Source organism: Formica exsecta, unplaced genomic scaffold, assembly GCF_003651465.1.
Source record: "Formica exsecta isolate Colony F162 unplaced genomic scaffold, ASM365146v1 scaffold247, whole genome shotgun sequence".
NCBI lineage: Eukaryota > Metazoa > Arthropoda > Insecta > Hymenoptera > Formicidae > Formica > Formica exsecta.
In genome coordinates this window covers 1793901-1812411 of record NW_021849743.1, presented here as the reverse complement: position 1 = coordinate 1812411, position 18511 = coordinate 1793901, and the positions used below count along the sequence as shown (strand labels likewise).

Sequence of the window (18511 nt, the reverse complement as noted above, 5' to 3'; positions counted from 1 at the left end):
TATTATTTATAATTATTTTATTATTTAAAAATTATTATTTATAATTAATTTTAAAATATACTACACAATATTACGAGAACAAAATTTCGAGCGTTAACTTACAAATTTACACGAATTTGAGAATAATGAGAAGATTTTTTTTTTCCACGAAACCCCACTACATTAACGACCGTTAAACAGGCTTAACGGCTTTCTTCTTACACTTCTTCTCTGATTACAGAACAAATATTCTTAATTAAGCACATTTTTCGTACTCCCTATCTCATTTCTCGTCGCACGGATTTTTTATTTGCGCCCACAGCGGTCTATTGTGTGTGTGCGTGCTCACAGACACATTAGATGAAGCCTGTCCTGAAACTCGATATCGATCGGAAAACACTACGCGCGCGTGCATTGCGTGTCCTATATTTATTTAATTAGTCGAGCGATGGGAAGAAAACGAGAGTTGACGCCGCGGGACATTACAGATAGATTGCTTGGTTACCACCCGTGGAGCCTCTAATCAAACTCGGCGCCAACTACAATGTAATAAAAACGCAGGTGCGATGGTGCATGGTAGACAGAGCGAGCGGTATCGATTATTGTTCGACGTTGATGCGGAAAATCTGCTCGTCCTTTCTCTCTTTTAATCCCCGTTATTTTCGCAATGAACGTGTACGGTATGTAAATATTTCAGTTTAATTTAATCAACACAACAAATAATCTCCGTCTACGTTAACGAATAAACGCATTTTTTCACGCGGCTTTTCAGATACATTTGAGTGAAAATTGCTACGTGGAAAACAAATTATTTCTAATGATAACATTATCGCACGTATTGAATGTTGGCATCATATAAAAGATTAGTATTGGGAAAATCTGTGTTAGAGAAATGGAGGAAAATGATTCAAGATTGAATGTTAAAGCATCTTTTCCATCTCGAATCTTGGAATATCGCTTAAAGATCGACGATCGAGGCTGTATCGAAAATTGCAGCTAGTAATTTCTGCGCGTTCCTGCAAGAGCACGTGCGCGGAAGCCTGCAGGATGTCGAAGCAGGGCACAGAACGAAAGGAGAGAGAGAGAGAGAGGAAGAGCCGTAGGTAATAAGGGCCGAAGGAGGATGCGCAGTCGATGGAGCAAAGAGGCGAGGGAGGACCGATCGGTTGGGACCTTTGCATCCACGTACCTATAGCGTGCTCAGGGGGTTATGCGCAGGAGCTTCGTAATAATATAGATGACTCCAATGCGATTAGTAACGCACAAGCTTCGAGGGAATGGTCCTTCAGAGATGCTTACCAGGCGTTTCGCTATCCTCTCTATCTCTCTCTTTCCGTATCTCCTTCTCCATCCCTCTCGTCGCTTGTAATATTCGAGCTTGCCTGGCAAGCAAGCCCTTGCTCGATCCTCCGATCGATTCTCGTTCCTTTCTCGAACGCTTGATAAACGAACGCCTCCCTCTCTCGTGCGCTCGAGGTGATCCCCCGAGGCCTCTTCTCGAAGCCTATCCGCTGCTTAGCACACGTTCCGCATACATTTTTAATCGATTCGACACGCTTTCCCGTTCCGGCGAACGAGCCGACTCAACAGTGATTTCGATTCGGCCGAGTTACCGTATTTCCACTCGAATAAACCGATCTGTCTTATTTTTCCAAGAGATACATTACTATTTTTTCTCCGGATTGAAATAGTGTCGATTAAATAATTTACCTGCAGTCAATTCTCCGACAACGTCACCGTGTTTTATTAACACGCTCGTTGGAAAGGAGTAAAATCTATTTTCAAACTTGTGAAAATCTATTTTGATAGTATTTGATATATTTGCGCAAAAAAAAAAAAAAAAATTTACAACTTTGTCAAGAGCCTGAAGAATTGAGCAGACTTTCAGTGATCTCTTTAATGTCATTTTCAATTATAAAATAAAAGTAATCTTAATGATTAGAGACGTTGTACAATAAATGGCGAAACCAGTATAAGTCATTGAAACCAACATATTATAAAGTCCTTAAACTGAACGACTAATTAATGCTCTCTGTTTGCGGATTAAAATTAATTTATAATAAAAATGGCCAAGATTTTTGATTTTTATTCTTTACGTAGATATATGCTGAATAGATTCTAAATTATGCCCGATGAAAGTCAGTGATTACGTAACCGCGTATTTCTTCGTAGTCATCACAGGGAGAATGCAATTACTCGTCGCGCTTAACTTTCGAAAATTTCTTTGCGCGCAAAATTGGAATTTGCGGAGACGGAGACTAAAAAAAATCGGTTAAATGTCCGGCGGACTCTTCAAGCGAAATTAGTCTATGGTTACAAAGTCGAGAGGCGGTGATAATGGCACTTGTTGGTGAACGAAGCTCGACCGCTCGGGCTTCGTCCTCTGGAATAAAGTTACGGCCATTAACAAAACTAGGTTTCTCACTTTAACTCGTCCTAAAAATCCGCCGCGTTGCATCAAAATTTGGAGTGGGTAAATTGGCGGCAGTTGTCGTTCCGCGTATTTTTCACACAATACACTTAGAGGGTAAAGTCGTTTTTGCGCAATCCTTCCTTGCATTTGGGTATTTATAATAATTTATAAATAATAAAAAAATATATGTATTTTATTATATGCCGTTATTTTTTAATTAAAATAAATTTCAAGAAAATTTATAAAAGATATTCTGACAATTATTAATGCACTAAATAAATCAAATGTATATTATTACAAAGCACATTTATTATTGAATTATTTCATTACAAGATGTGCATAATTTGATCAAAGCGTACTATTATAATTTTTATATTTTTTGAAATCTCAATTATTATTACAAACATAAATATTTTTCAATTATATTCGTACAGCTGAATTATAAGTAAATTGCGTAAAATTATGTGAGAGACAGAAGACATTGCCCGTCCTTTAGTTTGTAACGAATAACCCGCAAACAGCGAATGACGCCGTTCAACTCTATATTCCCTCGCCCACGGACGTGTTTTCTCTCATATGTTTAGGACAAAAACCCGTACAATATTTTAAGTTACCTGAGATTTTTTCAGAAGACGCACACAATTTATCGCCGGTCCCCAGAGCTTCTTACCAGGGCCGTGGATAACCCCCGTTCCCCAACCCCTGCGCGATGGCGGATAACCCGGCTCTGTCCGCGCCACGTTCGCTCTCTTATGGCGGCACTCTCTTTCATACATAGCTGACATTTACCACCTCCCATATCCACCCTCTCTCATATTACGCGTTGAAATAGCCCTCGCCCCCGAGCGAAGGCGCAGCAGGACGTAATAGCATTCTCGGAGAATTACTTATACCCTCCTGTGACCACCACTCATCGCGGCCAAGTTTCTCTCTTTCCACGGGCTCTTTTCCTGATAAAGTCTCTCCTTGTTAAAAGCGACGGGCACTCTTCTCGTCCCCGTCGGAAGTGAAAATAATCAAAAATAAAGTGCGTTATAAGACGCAAGTATAATCATCGCTTTCTTTTTTCTTCGACTTTCTCTCTTTTTTTTATTTTTTTATACGGGAAATAAGGATAACAATTCAAATGTGATTATTTTATATTCAAAAAATGCTCTGAAGTTTTAAAAGATTAATCTTTGAAGTATATCTAATTCAAGTTACGCGAGAGAGAAAGAGGAGGAAGGAAAAGAAGAAAAATTTTACTACCTTTTTTAAATTCTTATTGCGACTCCGTTTCGCCACTTACGTAGAGGACGATAACGGAATTATTTAAAATAAATGTACCGCAAAGTGATAAGCATACGCGATACATTGTAGTACGGATTGTAATCCTTCTAATAAGGAGGCATGTACGTCGTTATGGCTTTCACGCGAATGGCGAAGTACGGTTGCATATATCACGATCAAGTCATCAAGTAGATACGTCCCATCCATACACGGGCATTACGTAATTGCAATGGAACGTTTATATAACGGAATATATTACCGGTTACGTAACGTGCGCGCGGGTGGCATAATATATATCCTAATAAGCGCATGTACATTGCATGCGCGCAAAGTAAATGTCATCGTTATTGAATTGCCGCTCAGTAATAAAAAACGGCGACGTTTATGTCGACTAAACTCTTGAGTAAAGGAACAAAAAAGCCATATTCCCCCTTTTCTTCATCCTCATAAATTCATTCTCTCACCCACACTCAATATTTTTCTCATGTCACAAATTTCTAAATTACTTACATTTTTTTTAAATATAAATTTGAACAATGTTACAATTTAGTGTAGGATTCATTCACAAATATTTTAGCTTTTTTCTAATCCAATATTATATACTTATTATTTCCATTTAATGATATTACTTCTATTAGATATTGTTTAATCAATCCAGGATCCCCTTAAGGATATTAATAGAAAAGGGATTTTGGGCATGTAGCCACACTAAGATATATGAAATAAATTATTAGAGAGAAATTTTTTTTCTCGTTGATTTTTCATCATGTGTTTGATTTATTTTGTCTTAAAAAAGGTAATCTTGCTCTATAAATATATTAACGATTCTTAAAATATTTAATATATTTAGGGATTTTCCAAAATTTATGTCATACTTTTAATTAAGGATATTATATATTTGTTTATCATTTGTTTACAGTTATATTATATTATAAGTAAACAATAAATACTAACCGTCAGATTTTAACGTCATAAAATCGATATATATGCAATAGCTTAGTTAATAAATTATTACAAAATTAGATTAACCATACATACATATTTAAATGTGTTAATTATTATTATTAATAAATTTGTAATCTTCTAATAGAAAGTTTATATTTTAAAAGTGTTCTCTTAAAATAATAGCTATTTTGTACTTATGTACACATATCAATCTATGTTATAATTAAAGGTTTTTTAATAAGTGGGTTTAACACATTTATAAATTTATCAGTACAATAAAAGCACACATATATATATATGATACATTTTTTTCTCTTTTCAATTAATAAAAAGTAATATGATAACAAGTTATATTTATTAAAGTAAACAACCTTTTTTAAAAAAATATATATAACAAACAAGGTTAACGTTTCAAGCAACTTCAAAGATCCGTAAATCATCGTGATTCATCTTCGTGAGTAATCACGTGTATGACGTTCGATTACTTTTACTCGGCGAGAACCTTGCTAATCAGCGCGTTGGCGAATTAATTTCTGGCGTGTGTAATCAATCTGGCGTGTTTTAAGATAATATTACTCGCGTGACTGGCGTTAAAGTAGGGGACTGATAGGAACAGTAATTTCATATACTATATATATATTGCGTTTGATACGGCGGCGCTGACCTTTCCGCCAGCGGAAAAATAGGAACCTTCACTGTGTGTGTGTGTGTATGTGTGTGCGGAGGGAGGAGGACGAGGAGGAGGAATCACGTCGACCTGTGAAACGGTACGATGTATCTTACGCGTATGCATGCCCAGAAATGGCTCTACGATTTGCGAACGTATAATTCAGCTTCTCTTTGCACATTACGCTTGACCCTCCATCGGTCGCACATGCATCTGAGAGGTATATAGCTGTACTTTGTTTTAACTAAATGTTTTTTTATATAACTCAGAGAGTAGTACCAACTACAGAGTTAAATTAATCTCTTTAAAGATAAAATTTATTTTTGAAATTTATGTAATTAGGAAAATTAATTAATTTTCTTATCTCTTTTTGTCAAATTTATAATAAATCTGATTAATATAAAATGTTACTAGACAATATATATTTGAAAGAAAAATCTCTCAAATTTTATTTTATTTTTTATAAGCGAGGGATGTAAATATAAAAATTCTCTTTTTCTTAAGTAAAAGATAAAAGTAAAAATTATTTACTTTTGATCCAAAAATTCTTGATCCGAAAAATTGTGTTGGTTATAGAGGATTTTTCAAAGATATCAACACAATAATCAATCCTGTAATAACTATCAATAATTTAAAGTACCTCTATAGAAAATTAAAACTTGATTCGATTATCCATTCGATATTCGAGAAATATAATTTTCCTTATACTTTACCTCATGCATTATCTCTAAGTGCACGAATGGCTGATTCTCTTCTCTCGAACATCGCGATCGACGAAGGATTAAAATCGCTCGAATTGAATCCTTGTGTCATTTTCTGAATTTCGATCGAGCTAGTCTGCGTTGGCGTCGTCATCCTCAGGTCGTAGCGTCGTTCTCGCGATGGCGTCCTCCCTCGATTCGCCGCCACTATCGATCGCGGTGGCGGCGGTGGCGGTGGCGGCCGTCGAAGAATTCGGGGTGTCAGCCGGGAAGGGGGGAAGGGGGAACGTGTCAGTTTCTTTGCGGTTTTATTACACGGCTCGCCGGAGGTGGCAATTTGTTGAAGCCTGCGTTGTCAAAGACCGGAAGTAGGTCCCTCACTCTTTGTCCCGTGCCGATCGACGCCAGCTCGATCCATCTGCAATGGCGAAACACGTGAAAGGGGGTGCCTTTTTTTTTTTTTTTTTTTTAAACATTACTTTTTTAATTCTACATTATAAAGCATAGATAGATAGATAATTTTTTCGCAGCGAGTTAAAGCAGACGACACAATTAAAAAAATAAAGGAAGAATATCGGTCACGCATAATGGAAAAATCGTTTTGTATAAATCATTTTTAAAATAGCAATTTAATAACAGCTGTATTAATTTAGAAGTAACGGACATTTAAACAACCGTCATTATACTGTATTGTCGATGGCGTTGTCCCAGTAATTAATGAATATCGGGCTATAAATATCGGCCGGAACGATATTGGCATATATCGCGCGTAATTTTTAACACGGCTACGAATTTGTCGTTCAATGAATCACGCGCGGCTCGCGTCGCATGAGCGAGAGAATTCACTTCCCACCTGTTGTTTTTGTATTTGGCGAGGGGTTGAGCGGCTGAATGGGGCGTTTCGGTGGGAAAATATGTGGCCCCATAAAAATCCAAACCACGGCTCAGCAGCATCGAGGTCTCCTCGACGTTGGCCAGGGTAACCCTTATAACGGGTGGCCCCGTATAAATCGTCGCCGGCTCGTTGAGATTCTGCGCGTCGCTCTTTAACTTGTCATTGATGGCCTTCACTGATTTATTTTAACACACCATCATTTTATTGCATGCTGAGGTAGCTCGATGCGCAAAGTAATAATACTTTTAAATACATGTGCATACAATATAATGTCAAAAATAATGTCAATTGTGATCACGATTTCTCGTTGATGTTTACGCGAAATGCAAAAAAATGTAATATTTTATATTCGAGAGTGCTTCAAATTAAGATGCCTTTTGTAAAATAAATCTATTATCGAAATCTTAAATTATCTACATATATGCAAAATATAAAAATGTATATGTACAAGTACAAAAACATATTATTGAAATATTATATAATTATATATTGAATATTATATCTATATATGTTAAAGTATAAATTATATATTTTCGAAATTGTTCAAAGAAGAGAGCAGTCTATCACGTTACGATATGTATAGGGACTGGTATTTTCCCCGAGATAGAGCAGCGGTATGAGAAATATAGAAGCATTTGCATTCTCGTGACTCACAAACAGTTCCCGTATTCAGGGGTAGCCTGGTTACTTCGACGATAGATCGATATTTGTAGAGAGCGTGTCTAATATCGTCCTCCGGCAATTCCTCGGGCACATCAAGAACATAGACGGTGAAGATCTTTGCCGGTCTACACGGTATAGCGACCTATGTATTATGAATTATAATGTACATAATTTATCACATTTATTCTTGATGAGAAATTCATTTGGAAAATTGCAAAATTTTATTCTAAAGATTAAGTATGCGAATTCCGTGAAAAATAAAACTAGTATTTAACGATCACTGTAATACAGCGTTTAATAAATCCGTAGTATCGTATTTTATGCGATATTGCAATAATCAAATTAAAGCAAATATATAAATAGGTTGCTTTACGCGAGTTACTGTCAAGATATTCCCGTTAACTTTCAAGCAAGTAAACCCTTTGTACTTTGTTGTATATCCGCAACCATATGTTTGTACTACCGGCGGGTAAAATCCATGCAGATCCCGAGATTAGTTGTAAAAGCACTATAAAGCATTCCTCTGCGTCAGGTACTTTAGCTTTAGAAAGATAACACCAGATGTAAAAGTCTCAAAGCAGTAATGCGTTATATTATTTGCGCCGCGCCATAATTATTTTGTCAGCCATAATTTATTTATAAAGCGATATTAAAATATCTGTGATAAGCGCGGAGTTAATTAAGGCGTGAAAATTCGTTGATACGGGAGAGTATTCACCTTTTTGTAGAAACGAGCGCCTGTCACTTTGTGAAAACCCTTTTTAAACACGGCCTGAAAGTCCTCGATGTTGCTGAACTTGAAGAGAATGCCGGTGGCGGTTTTCGTCAAAGAAAATGCGCCTCTATAGATCATATAACAGAGGATCGTTTTGATTATAATATAAAAATCGATTATAATAAAAATATATTCAGGCATGGAATTCGACGCGTGAATGAGATATATTAATGATATATATTATCTTCTATGATTTTTTATAAGTCGGAATAATTCCGCGGTTAAAAGTTAGTTCACTCTGTTTGGCTTTGCGATGTTAATTGTGAGTGAATTTCTGCCATCCTCATGCGCTGGTTGCCGATGTGCAAAAAAGTTTATGCTCATAACACACACACATACACCGAATCGGAGTACGTAGTTGGTTTAATGGATTTGTTGTCCGACCTGTTACTGCTTCTACTACTTGTGCGACGCGCCAGCTGACTTAACTACTTTTAGATTCGATTCGAACACGAAGCACTTTAGGATTTCTTGTGGATTAAACTAAGCGATAGTCGAAATAACTTACACAATAGTCAGGAAGAACTTATGAGTCAGTAAGAATAAAATTTTAGCATAAACCGCGGTTTTTGTGCATATAAAATATTTTAGCATTATATATAATTCTGTAATTTTTATTTTTCAAACTTCAAAGAGTTCAAAATAATTAATTTTTGTAAATGTAAATTCATTCAAAAATATAATTTATATCTTCTCATTTCGAAATTTTCGATTTCATTTTAAAAGATAGAAAAAGTAAAAGTAGTCCTTGCACAATGGAACAAAATAATCCATCACAAATCGATTTAAAAAGGTAGTGGTATTAAAGATTTGATCAAATTACACATTTCTAAATATTCCTTATCGTCAAATTTTGCATAAATACATGTGCATTTTTTGCAATAATGGTAGTGTAATTTCTCGGACCGACGAATGCAAGATAAAGTAATTAAAACACTGATGACGCTTCAAGCTCGTTCATTATAGTTATCGGAGTACACGCCCGTTTTAACATTTCTTTCTCTCTCCCTTTTTCTCGCTCTCTCTCTTATCAAGATCCGGAAGGTAAATCCTCGTGTCGAACGGCAAGTCGTGGCTCGCCAAAGTGGTTCTCACCGGAAGTTCATCTTCTCGCAGATGGTGGCGGCCTTCTCCATGCTGAGCTCGTGGCTCGGGGTGAGCAGGAAGGCGCCCTTGGTGAGAAAATCGTTCTCGCTGATTTCCGAGTCGCTGTCGCCCTGGTCCTGCCAGTCGGCGGAGCCGCGACGGCCCTCCTGATTCAGGCGCAACATCGAGCTACTTTTTGACGTCGACATGTCCTTGTCGCACTGCGCACTGCCACCTTGTTCCGGCTGCGACATCTTTTATAGCGTTGTCAGCGAACCGAGAACTCACGGTGATCTCACGGTATGCTGTCGCTCGTGTGAGGGAACGGCTCTATACGTATATTTACGTACGTGTAACGCGTTACGCGAGATCGATCACTCGGGGAGGACGAGACGAGAGGCACGAGACCGGACATACGTCGTGCTACACTGCTCCGGATCGCGTTCCACTACGGTCCTTTTATACGCGCCTACGATGGATGGGCGAGCTAAGTCGACGACGACGACGAACGGAAGATTGCACGGCAAAAAGTGTCCCTGAGCCGCAGCTCGACGAGCAATCAGTTAATAATCCCTTGATTACTATTGATGCGCACACGTGCGAGAAAAAAGAAAAATTGACCGCAAAGATTCAATTGCGCGAGAAAAAAAGAAGGATAGACCGCAAAGGTTCAGTTCCTTGTTCAAACGTCGGTGCGAATACGTGTTGTAAAAAGGAGCGTTGTTACAGATACTTCGAATGATATTATTGATGTAATAATAGGCACGATACTTGGCATTGTCGAAAATCTACGTGAACTCCTCGAAAAAGAGCTTTTCAATCTGTTTATATACAAATGTGTGACGTCACATTCGTACTCTGCCTAGAACCCCTTCTTCAGTCTTATACCTTTTATAGTCGATATACAAAGATGCTTTTTGTGTCAAACAAGAACAAAGAGTACGAGAAACATTTTTTTCCGACCTAGTTGTATTTTTTAAAGCGCCGCTTCCCGCGACTTGCAATATTGAAGAGATAATGCATCTGCTTCTTTTTTAGGATTTTTAATATTCTATTTATACATAACACACATATGTGATCATTTTTTTTTTTTTAATTTGATACTCTCAATAGACTTTATGTTAATCTATCAAGTGTTTATATTAATTTTTTATTAACATTATTGTTGCAGATCTTACGAATGAACATCGGAATCAGGTTATCGCGGCAAAATGGTGAGTTTAGTAACATAAATTATTATAATATAAATATATAAATTATTATATATTTAAATTATATATTAATATAATATTTTTAAAAGGCATCGGCGTGTTAACTAAAAAAAAAGAAGTATACGTATAACGTTAAAATATTCGTTTATATCTTAAGAGAGTCGTTAAATCATGCATATTGCTAACGACAACGAGCGAACAATCGTGCAGTGGGCGTTTATCGCGTTCGACATCTCAAAAGGTATCAGCGGCGGATCATCTCTCGTCTCATTCTCGCGATCGCGAAACTCTTTAACGTGATGCATTAGCGGATCAAATCGATAGCAGCGTCTGGACATCATCAAAGCCGGGGATTTCGAAGCGACGTCGAACCTCGATCAAAATCTAATTGTCGATCGTATTAGGCGACGATGACGACGCGTCGATCGGTGCAGAAATCGCATTTGCCGCTGCAATCTAGCCGGCGGGGAAGAGGAAGGGGAGGATGAGGGGGAGACGAGATGCGCACGGATGCGGGATGCTGCAGAATCCGCCGCGTATAATACGGAATCGTGCGTCACGCGGATATCGCGGAACATCCGCTCGAACATCGCGTTCAAGAACGGCGATTGTTGTACCTCGATTCGCGCCCCGAGAGGCGAGAGTCTCTCGCCGATAATTCACGGCGTAGGGTTGACGGCGTGCACGATGCGAGCGAATTATTATATATTTAAATTATATATTAATATAATATTTTTAAAAGGCATCGGCGTGTTAACTAAAAAGAAGAAGTATACGTATAACGTTAAAATATTGTATTAATCAAAGATATAAAACCTGTGATATGTATTTTAATTGCTTCATTAATCGTTTATATCTTAAGAGAGTCGTTAAATCATGCATATTGCTAACGACAACGAGCGAACAATCGTGCAGTGGGCGTTTATCGCGTTCGACATCTCAAAAGGTATCAGCGGCGGATCATCTCTCGTCTCATTCTCGCGATCGCGAAACTCTTTAACGTGATGCATTAGCGGATCAAATCGATAGCAGCGTCTGGACATCATCAAAGCCGGGGATTTCGAAGCGACGTCGAACCTCGATCAAAATCTAATTGTCGATCGTATTAGGCGACGATGACGACGCGTCGATCGGTGCAGAAATCGCATTTGCCGCTGCAATCTAGCCGGCGGGGAAGAGGAAGGGGAGGATGAGGGGGAGACGAGATGCGCACGGATGCGGGATGCTGCAGAATCCGCCGCGTATAATACGGAATCGTGCGTCACGCGGATATCGCGGAACATCCGCTCGAACATCGCGTTCAAGAACGGCGATTGTTGTACCTCGATTCGCGCCCCGAGAGGCGAGAGTCTCTCGCCGATAATTCACGGCGTAGGGTTGACGGCGTGCACGATGCGAGCGCGATACTTCATCGTCGATAATCCGCATCATCATCATCATCATCATCGTCGTCATCAATCGGGCAATACGCACGTCCGGGACGACGAATATGACGATGTCGCGTATAATGCGGGGGTGGTCAGCCAATCAACGATGTTGCTCTCGACTCTCGCCGCTTTTTCCAAGGCAAAGACGCAGGCGATGAATCGATCGCGTAGGCACTTAATTGGATAATTGGCCGAAACGATACGTCCTCGATAAATTTATCCGCGAACGGGAAAGAACGGGGGGATCGATCTTATGGGCAAAAGCTATTTATTAAAGCCGACGAAACGTATCGCGCGAGAAACGAAAGATGAGCGATATAATCAACTCGATCGCTCGAGATTAAGCTTTTATTCTTCTCGTGCGATAATTACCTCGTCATCGTGTAATATCTTCTTTTTAATTCGTATTAGAGCAATAATTTTTAGAATCTAGATTTTATTGATCTTGCGTGAATTTTTAATAAATTAAATCTTTCATCGTGTATTCTTTCGGTATCAAAAATTAATTGAAAGAATAACATGACTGTTAATTACAATTACTTTGTAAAAATATCTTTTAAGAAACGATACAAATCAATATGCGACAAAATTGGATTTTTTTACCGTTATCACGATTGCTGGTGTTGCTGGAGGCGATAACTGTCAACCGCTTATCAAAAACTGCAATGATCAAAGAAATGTCAACAACATTGCAAACATTGGATATAAAGGAAAATATTGCGGTTGTAAATATCGGGCCGCAGAATACAACACGTATCGAATCAAAGCTTTCGCAAAAATATATACAAAATATAATTGATACACAAACATAACGAGTTTTGATGCACCAGTATGCGCGAATAACGATGCACCAAGATCAATTTCGATATTTTGTTCTCGCAATTTTTTATTAGACGGGGTAGAATATATTGACGAACGTATTATTAAGAGACGTCATTTAAAAAAAAAAAATAATATTTAGTTATTTATAACTATTTATTTATATGGTGTTGAGGCATTTCGTCTTAAAGCTTATCGATCTTCGAGAGATTAGCTACCGGAGCATAAAAAAGGCACTTTCACGGGGTCTAATGAGAGTAATGGAGTCTCGTATAGCTCAACAATGTCTCTCTTCTGGATGGATACGCCCGAAGCATCGCCTCGCAAAAGTATCGAGGGACCTTCGTTCTTACTTTGGTTAGAGGAGCGAGAGCGCAATGGAGGGTGAAGATCCAGTTACTTATGTCGTTACTGAAGTTGAAAGAAAAAAAAAATCTATGTCTCTTATGGTGTTCAACGTCGAGCATCTGCTTAATTTCTCACCGTTTCTCTCTCCGGTGAACTTTCTTTAGCAAAGATTCACCCTCGCACCCAAAACTCCTTAAACTTCGCTCTACTGCCCGCTTCTCACTTTAGTTATGCTTCTCATCTTATCACACAGGTGCACAATCTCGGGTCTATGCGCAAACGTGCCGCGTCTAATTTAAATTAAATACACGAAACAATTCTAGAATATCGATGATCGCATGTGTGTTGAAAATATCTTACTAATTTTAATATTAATCTAATTTTGCTATTATCTCTGTCGATGAATATAATGTTTTATATTACATTTTTTATTCTGGTAACTTTCGATTAAATCATAAATATGACATTTTCAATCACTTGTCACTTAAATATTGTATCGTAATCGAGAAACACGATAGTGTCTCGCGCCAAGTCACGCATAGTAACAGCAAGACAGCCCGTATATATCAAAGCAACACTTCTTTAGACAATTATTTTTTGGATGATTAAAAAGTATATTAAAGAGAAACACTTCCTTCTATAACAATTTTTTGGACGAGCGCTTTTTTCTTACTTTTTTTTTATAAAGGTATTTTTTTAATAGTGTAAAGATTATACATTGCGATTCGCATTTCAAACGAGCATCCATCATCGCTGGCCAGTCAACAGACGGTCAGAAGAAAGCGGAAGGCGAAGTGTGACCGGGCTGAAAAGGCTAAGGGAGAGGTGAAGTGTGGAGAAAAGAAATGATTGCTTCTGGCAGCGGCGCGCTTGCGAAATGAACGCGGCGTGACTGCCGCTTTGAAACGGGGATGAATTGTAATTGGACGGAAATGGAATTCGGATAGTTCAGGACCAAATACGCAGAAAGAGACAGATCGCGGAAGGAGAAAGAGAGAAAGAGAGAGAGAAAAGTCGACAGAATGGGACGGAGAAAGGGTGAGCTGAGGTAGCTGAAGGTGAAAGACAGAGAGAGAGAGAGAGAAAGGAGGGAGGGAAAGGAAGGAAGGGAGGAGAAACAAGGTGAGGAGAGACAAGGAAAGAGATATAGTCGCCGTCAGTGGCCTGTAACTCTATGCCTCTGTGAGCTTCGATCAATAGAGGCGGTGAACAACATTGCACCGAACGCCGCCGAACGTTGAAACAGTTTGTGCTACCTATGCAAGCGATTTTCTCCGAAATTATCTCTCGGATGAATGGCAACCGATTTGGCCGAGCGGTCTTTTTAAGCAGAGCCGCTTTTGAAATTAAGCCGCCGTGTTGAAAGAAATTTTCCATCTTCGTTAATTCTCGTATCTCGCGCGCGCCAATGTTTGCTGGAGGGAAACTTCCTCTCGATTCTATATCAGCAGTATCGGAATTTGTGTTTTTAAAGAAATTTATATTTTTCGTTGAAGAAGCGTGTCTTGTAAAAAAGAATTAATCCATCCAGAAGAAAGACGTTGAGTTATACGAGATTCCGTTACTCTCATTAGATCCCGTGAAAGTGCCTTTTTTTTCAAAAAGTGATTTTATTTATTTTCTAATTTCTTCGATTTTTTTTTTTTTTTTTGGAAAGAAGATAATAATTTGCACGCGTATAAGGAAATGTAATTGTTTCTTCATTCCAAGAAGAAATTGCAAAACTTGTTTGCCAAACTACATTTTATTCAGTGTCAAAGTTTTGTCGATGTGCTAAATATTCGGAATTGTTTCCTCGTAAAAAGCGACGAGAGAATAGCGCTAATAAAATATTATCTCACTCTCGTCGATTTCCGCAACAATTGCGATTGAAGCGCGTTCGTCGAGCGAGAGTGTCTATCGAAAATAATCTTTCATCTACTGCTGCGACCGATCGCGCGAGATACATAAATGCGCGGGTGAGATAAAACTTCTCCACGAACGCAATTTGATTCAGCCGGCTCGAATTCGATTGACGGACGAGCGAAGTCGCGTGTTTATATGGAATCTATCAGTCGCGGGTGCCAACGCGGCGAGTCCGACGTGTTTTGATTGCACCGTAGATAGAAATAGCTGACCGGGGTTATAAAAATGCCGGCTGCATCTCGGTGAAGAGAGTTCTAAAGTTATTCAACAACTTCGATAAAGATGTGTCGTAGGCGGCTGAGATATCCAATTATAACATGTATTAGATGCGAGATCGAGAGATTTATTATTACCTTATAAAAAACTTTAAAACTTACCGAATTATACTTAGAAAACAAGCTCTGCGAAACTGCATGTGTTATTAATCGAATGCAAATTTGATGAAATTAAACGGAAAGTTTGGGGGGGAGAGGAGAGGGAAAAATTTATCTTTTCACTCTCAGCTGTAAGCTCAATAGGTTTAGCGATTATTGATGTAATATGAAATATATATACACATTCATATATTTATAATATTTAAAAGAGAGTTTTATCTTTTTATATATTATTTATTTAATGGAGAGATGCAATTTTGTATATTTATATATGATACGATATCCGTCTCTTTTCGCGCGATGCGCAAGGTCGCCCTATCTTCAGTAATAAGGTAGATCGAACCTAATTCTAACTTTATAATCCGTCCTTAACTCGTGTTTAATCCAGTTTCAAACCTGACTCATTAAGTGAAAATCGCCGTAGAAACTTCCTCAACGTTTGCAGCAAGCTCTGTAATCGAATACGTTGAACTTAATGCATTGCTTCTTAACGCGCCTGGCGCGTTCGGTACTTTCAAAAATTTATCGTTAAACTTTCGCAGTTTTCGAAATTACCGCATTTCCTTTCGGTCCAGTTTCGTTGACAAATTCTTCCTCGGAGAAAACTTTGTCGACTCGATACATTAAGTCGGTACACATGCGAACATGATCAAACGTAAATCTACAACTTTGTATTGCAATAAACTAATTATCTCCGCGATATGTATTATTTTTAAAGACAGATAACAATGAATGAAATCGTTAGAACAGCAGTCTTATAAAATATGAGCCTCTCAGAAGGCGAACTGATCGACTATATTTTTTATAAATTTCTCAATTTTAGTACATGTAATATATTAGTGTTTTGGTACTAAAATAAAATTAAGAAATTTTAAAAAATTGGATTCGATCACTCTGGCTTTTCCGAGAGCTCATTTATCAATATGCAGCTCTATTAATATATTTTCTATTTGATTATAAAAAATAATAATTTCCACCGAGAGAGAGAGAGACAGACCGAGTATGAATATCTAGAAGCTTCACGAAACATGAATTTATTCGTGACGAGATAAAGTTATCGTACATCCGCTGATATCGTGGAAATAATTTCTCGCAGATGGCATTCGGCAAGTTGATGCCGACAGGGGGAAACATCTGCGACGCGCGGATACAGGAAAAGTATAGGGGGAGATAAAGTTTTTCCTCTTTTCAGTTCCCTTTTAAGCTCGATGCACACTCGGCGGAAAACCCGCACGGTCGCCATCGCGCAATCATACGTTTCCGCGGAACATTTCCGCATGGCGTTATCGATCGTAGAAAGAGGAAAGAGAGATCGTAGAGAGCACGAAGTTAATCACGCGCGCACCATGGATGGCGGAATCCGTTTCACCGGAGCGGCGGAAAAGTCGATGTCGATGTCGTGAGAAAAATGGAAAATGCTGTGGAAGCGGTGATCCCTCTCTTGGCGGAAGGAAAAAAAAAAGAGAGGGAAAAAAACAGGAGAAGAGAGGAAAAGGACGCGACGGAGACGATAATTTCGACGGAAAGGAGTTGAGACGCGCGGTGTATGTATGTATGTATGTATGTATGTATGTGTGTGTGTGTGTGTGCGAGAGAGCGAACCGAGGATTAATTTAAATATTGACATGACCCTGCGGAGAGTCGGCCACGCTCGACGGAGCGTCGCTAAACGCTCGTTCAATTTGCGCGTCGCCCTTCTTCCGCTTCTTCGAGGCATCGGCATAAATCAACATATATACACATACCGTGAAACGTTCTTAACCGGAATAGCCGCTCGTTCACGTTCGTTCGTTCGTCGACGGCTGGACACCACTCCTCGAAGAGGGTGATCAACGAGTAGTAATGCGTACGGTCGAATTATGCGTATCCTTTTCGCCGGAATCCCGCGAGGACAATAGCGCCTACACCGTGATTCGTCGCGTATCTCCGCGGACGTAATTTACGGACGTATAATTTACAAGCGTTTAGCGCGCGAACATTATTAAAGTCCGGTATCACGATACGAGATTAATTTTTCAGATAAAGTTTCTGATATTTTTTTTTTTTTTTTTTTTTTTAATAATAAAACGACTGATGCGGAATATTCCGATTTTAATAGACATTATAATTGGACAAAGTTAATAAAATAAATGCTCTACATTATTGACTTACGGAAGAGGCACGATCAGACATCATCTTACGCCACACGCCATGAACGCGAACAGCTTGATTAGCATGCGAAAGCCGGGCATATCAATTACTATCAGACGCACACAATGGCCTTCTATCTTCGATCAATGTAAATCCCGATTTAAACTAACGATCGCACGCGGAGTACGGACAGGCACCCTTATAACCGATCGCGCGCGTTTGGTGCTTTAGAAAAATTATTTTCAGCCGGTACCCGTGATCAAGCATTAATAGTAATGCCTTCGATCGTAGGCGTAACGCGCCGCCGGATCGTATTAAAATAGGTAGTGATTAACGACGTTGTCCGCGGCGAGGAAGGAAAGAGGAAGGGGGGCGCGCACGCGAGCGAATAGAAGGTGAAAAGTGTGGAAGCGTGGATATGGTAACGAGAAGATATGAGAGACCGGGCTCGGCGAGAGAAAAAAGATGTGAGAGACGAGAGAAACGAGAATTACGCGAGCTTCCGGAGGAAACTTTTATATTGAACACGTAGTCAACTATGTGCTACATAGCGTGTCGCGTAATATGTGCCAAGTATTTGCGAGACAGATTTACATGATATAGTGAGATGAGAAAAACAAAATGTATATATAAATATGTATATAAAAATATGTTCGAAGAAGATTTATCTTTTAATTATAAATAGCTATAAAATATATGCAATTTTTGCTACGAGTTCTCCACATGTATCACGCGATACCTTCTATAACAAATGTATAAATGATGAAGAATCTAGATTTTTAAAAAGGAACATAAGTTAATATGAAGGAAATAGAAATTTATACACATTTCCATGCAAATATCTTTTAATGTTGAAATTTGGTTTTTACGATTTATATTTTACGATTTTTCTACATATTTTCTC

General features: G+C 38.6%; 1 protein-coding gene and 1 long non-coding RNA gene across 4 annotated transcripts in view; one reads left to right on the top strand and one right to left on the bottom strand.

The window, feature by feature from the left end:
• LOC115236232 overlaps nucleotides 1-10062 on the bottom strand; it is a 23268-nt gene extending 13206 nt beyond the window's left edge. The window contains exons 1-6 of one of the 3 annotated variants that reach the window (XR_003884154.1): nucleotides 9403-10062; nucleotides 8251-8374; nucleotides 7524-7674; nucleotides 6828-7044; nucleotides 5987-6392; nucleotides 5756-5884 (exon numbers count right to left, since the gene is read on the bottom strand). Coding sequence is in view for 1 of the 3 variants with exons in the window: in XM_029808548.1 (XP_029664408.1) it covers nucleotides 6266-6392; nucleotides 6828-7044; nucleotides 7524-7674; nucleotides 8251-8374; nucleotides 9403-9647 (864 nt within the window). In the remaining 2 variants the exon portion in view is untranslated. Of the gene's footprint in view, nucleotides 1-5750; nucleotides 6393-6827; nucleotides 7045-7523; nucleotides 7675-8250; nucleotides 8375-9402 lie in introns of those variants that run through there. The other 2 variants (XR_003884153.1, XM_029808548.1) reach the window with 2 other exon arrangements.
• The window catches only part of LOC115236233, a 69746-nt gene that overhangs the window by 22247 nt on the left and 28988 nt on the right, over nucleotides 1-18511 (top strand). The window contains exon 2 of the long non-coding RNA XR_003884155.1: nucleotides 10565-10607. This is a non-coding gene — a long non-coding RNA (uncharacterized LOC115236233). The remainder of the gene's footprint in view (nucleotides 1-10564; nucleotides 10608-18511) is intronic.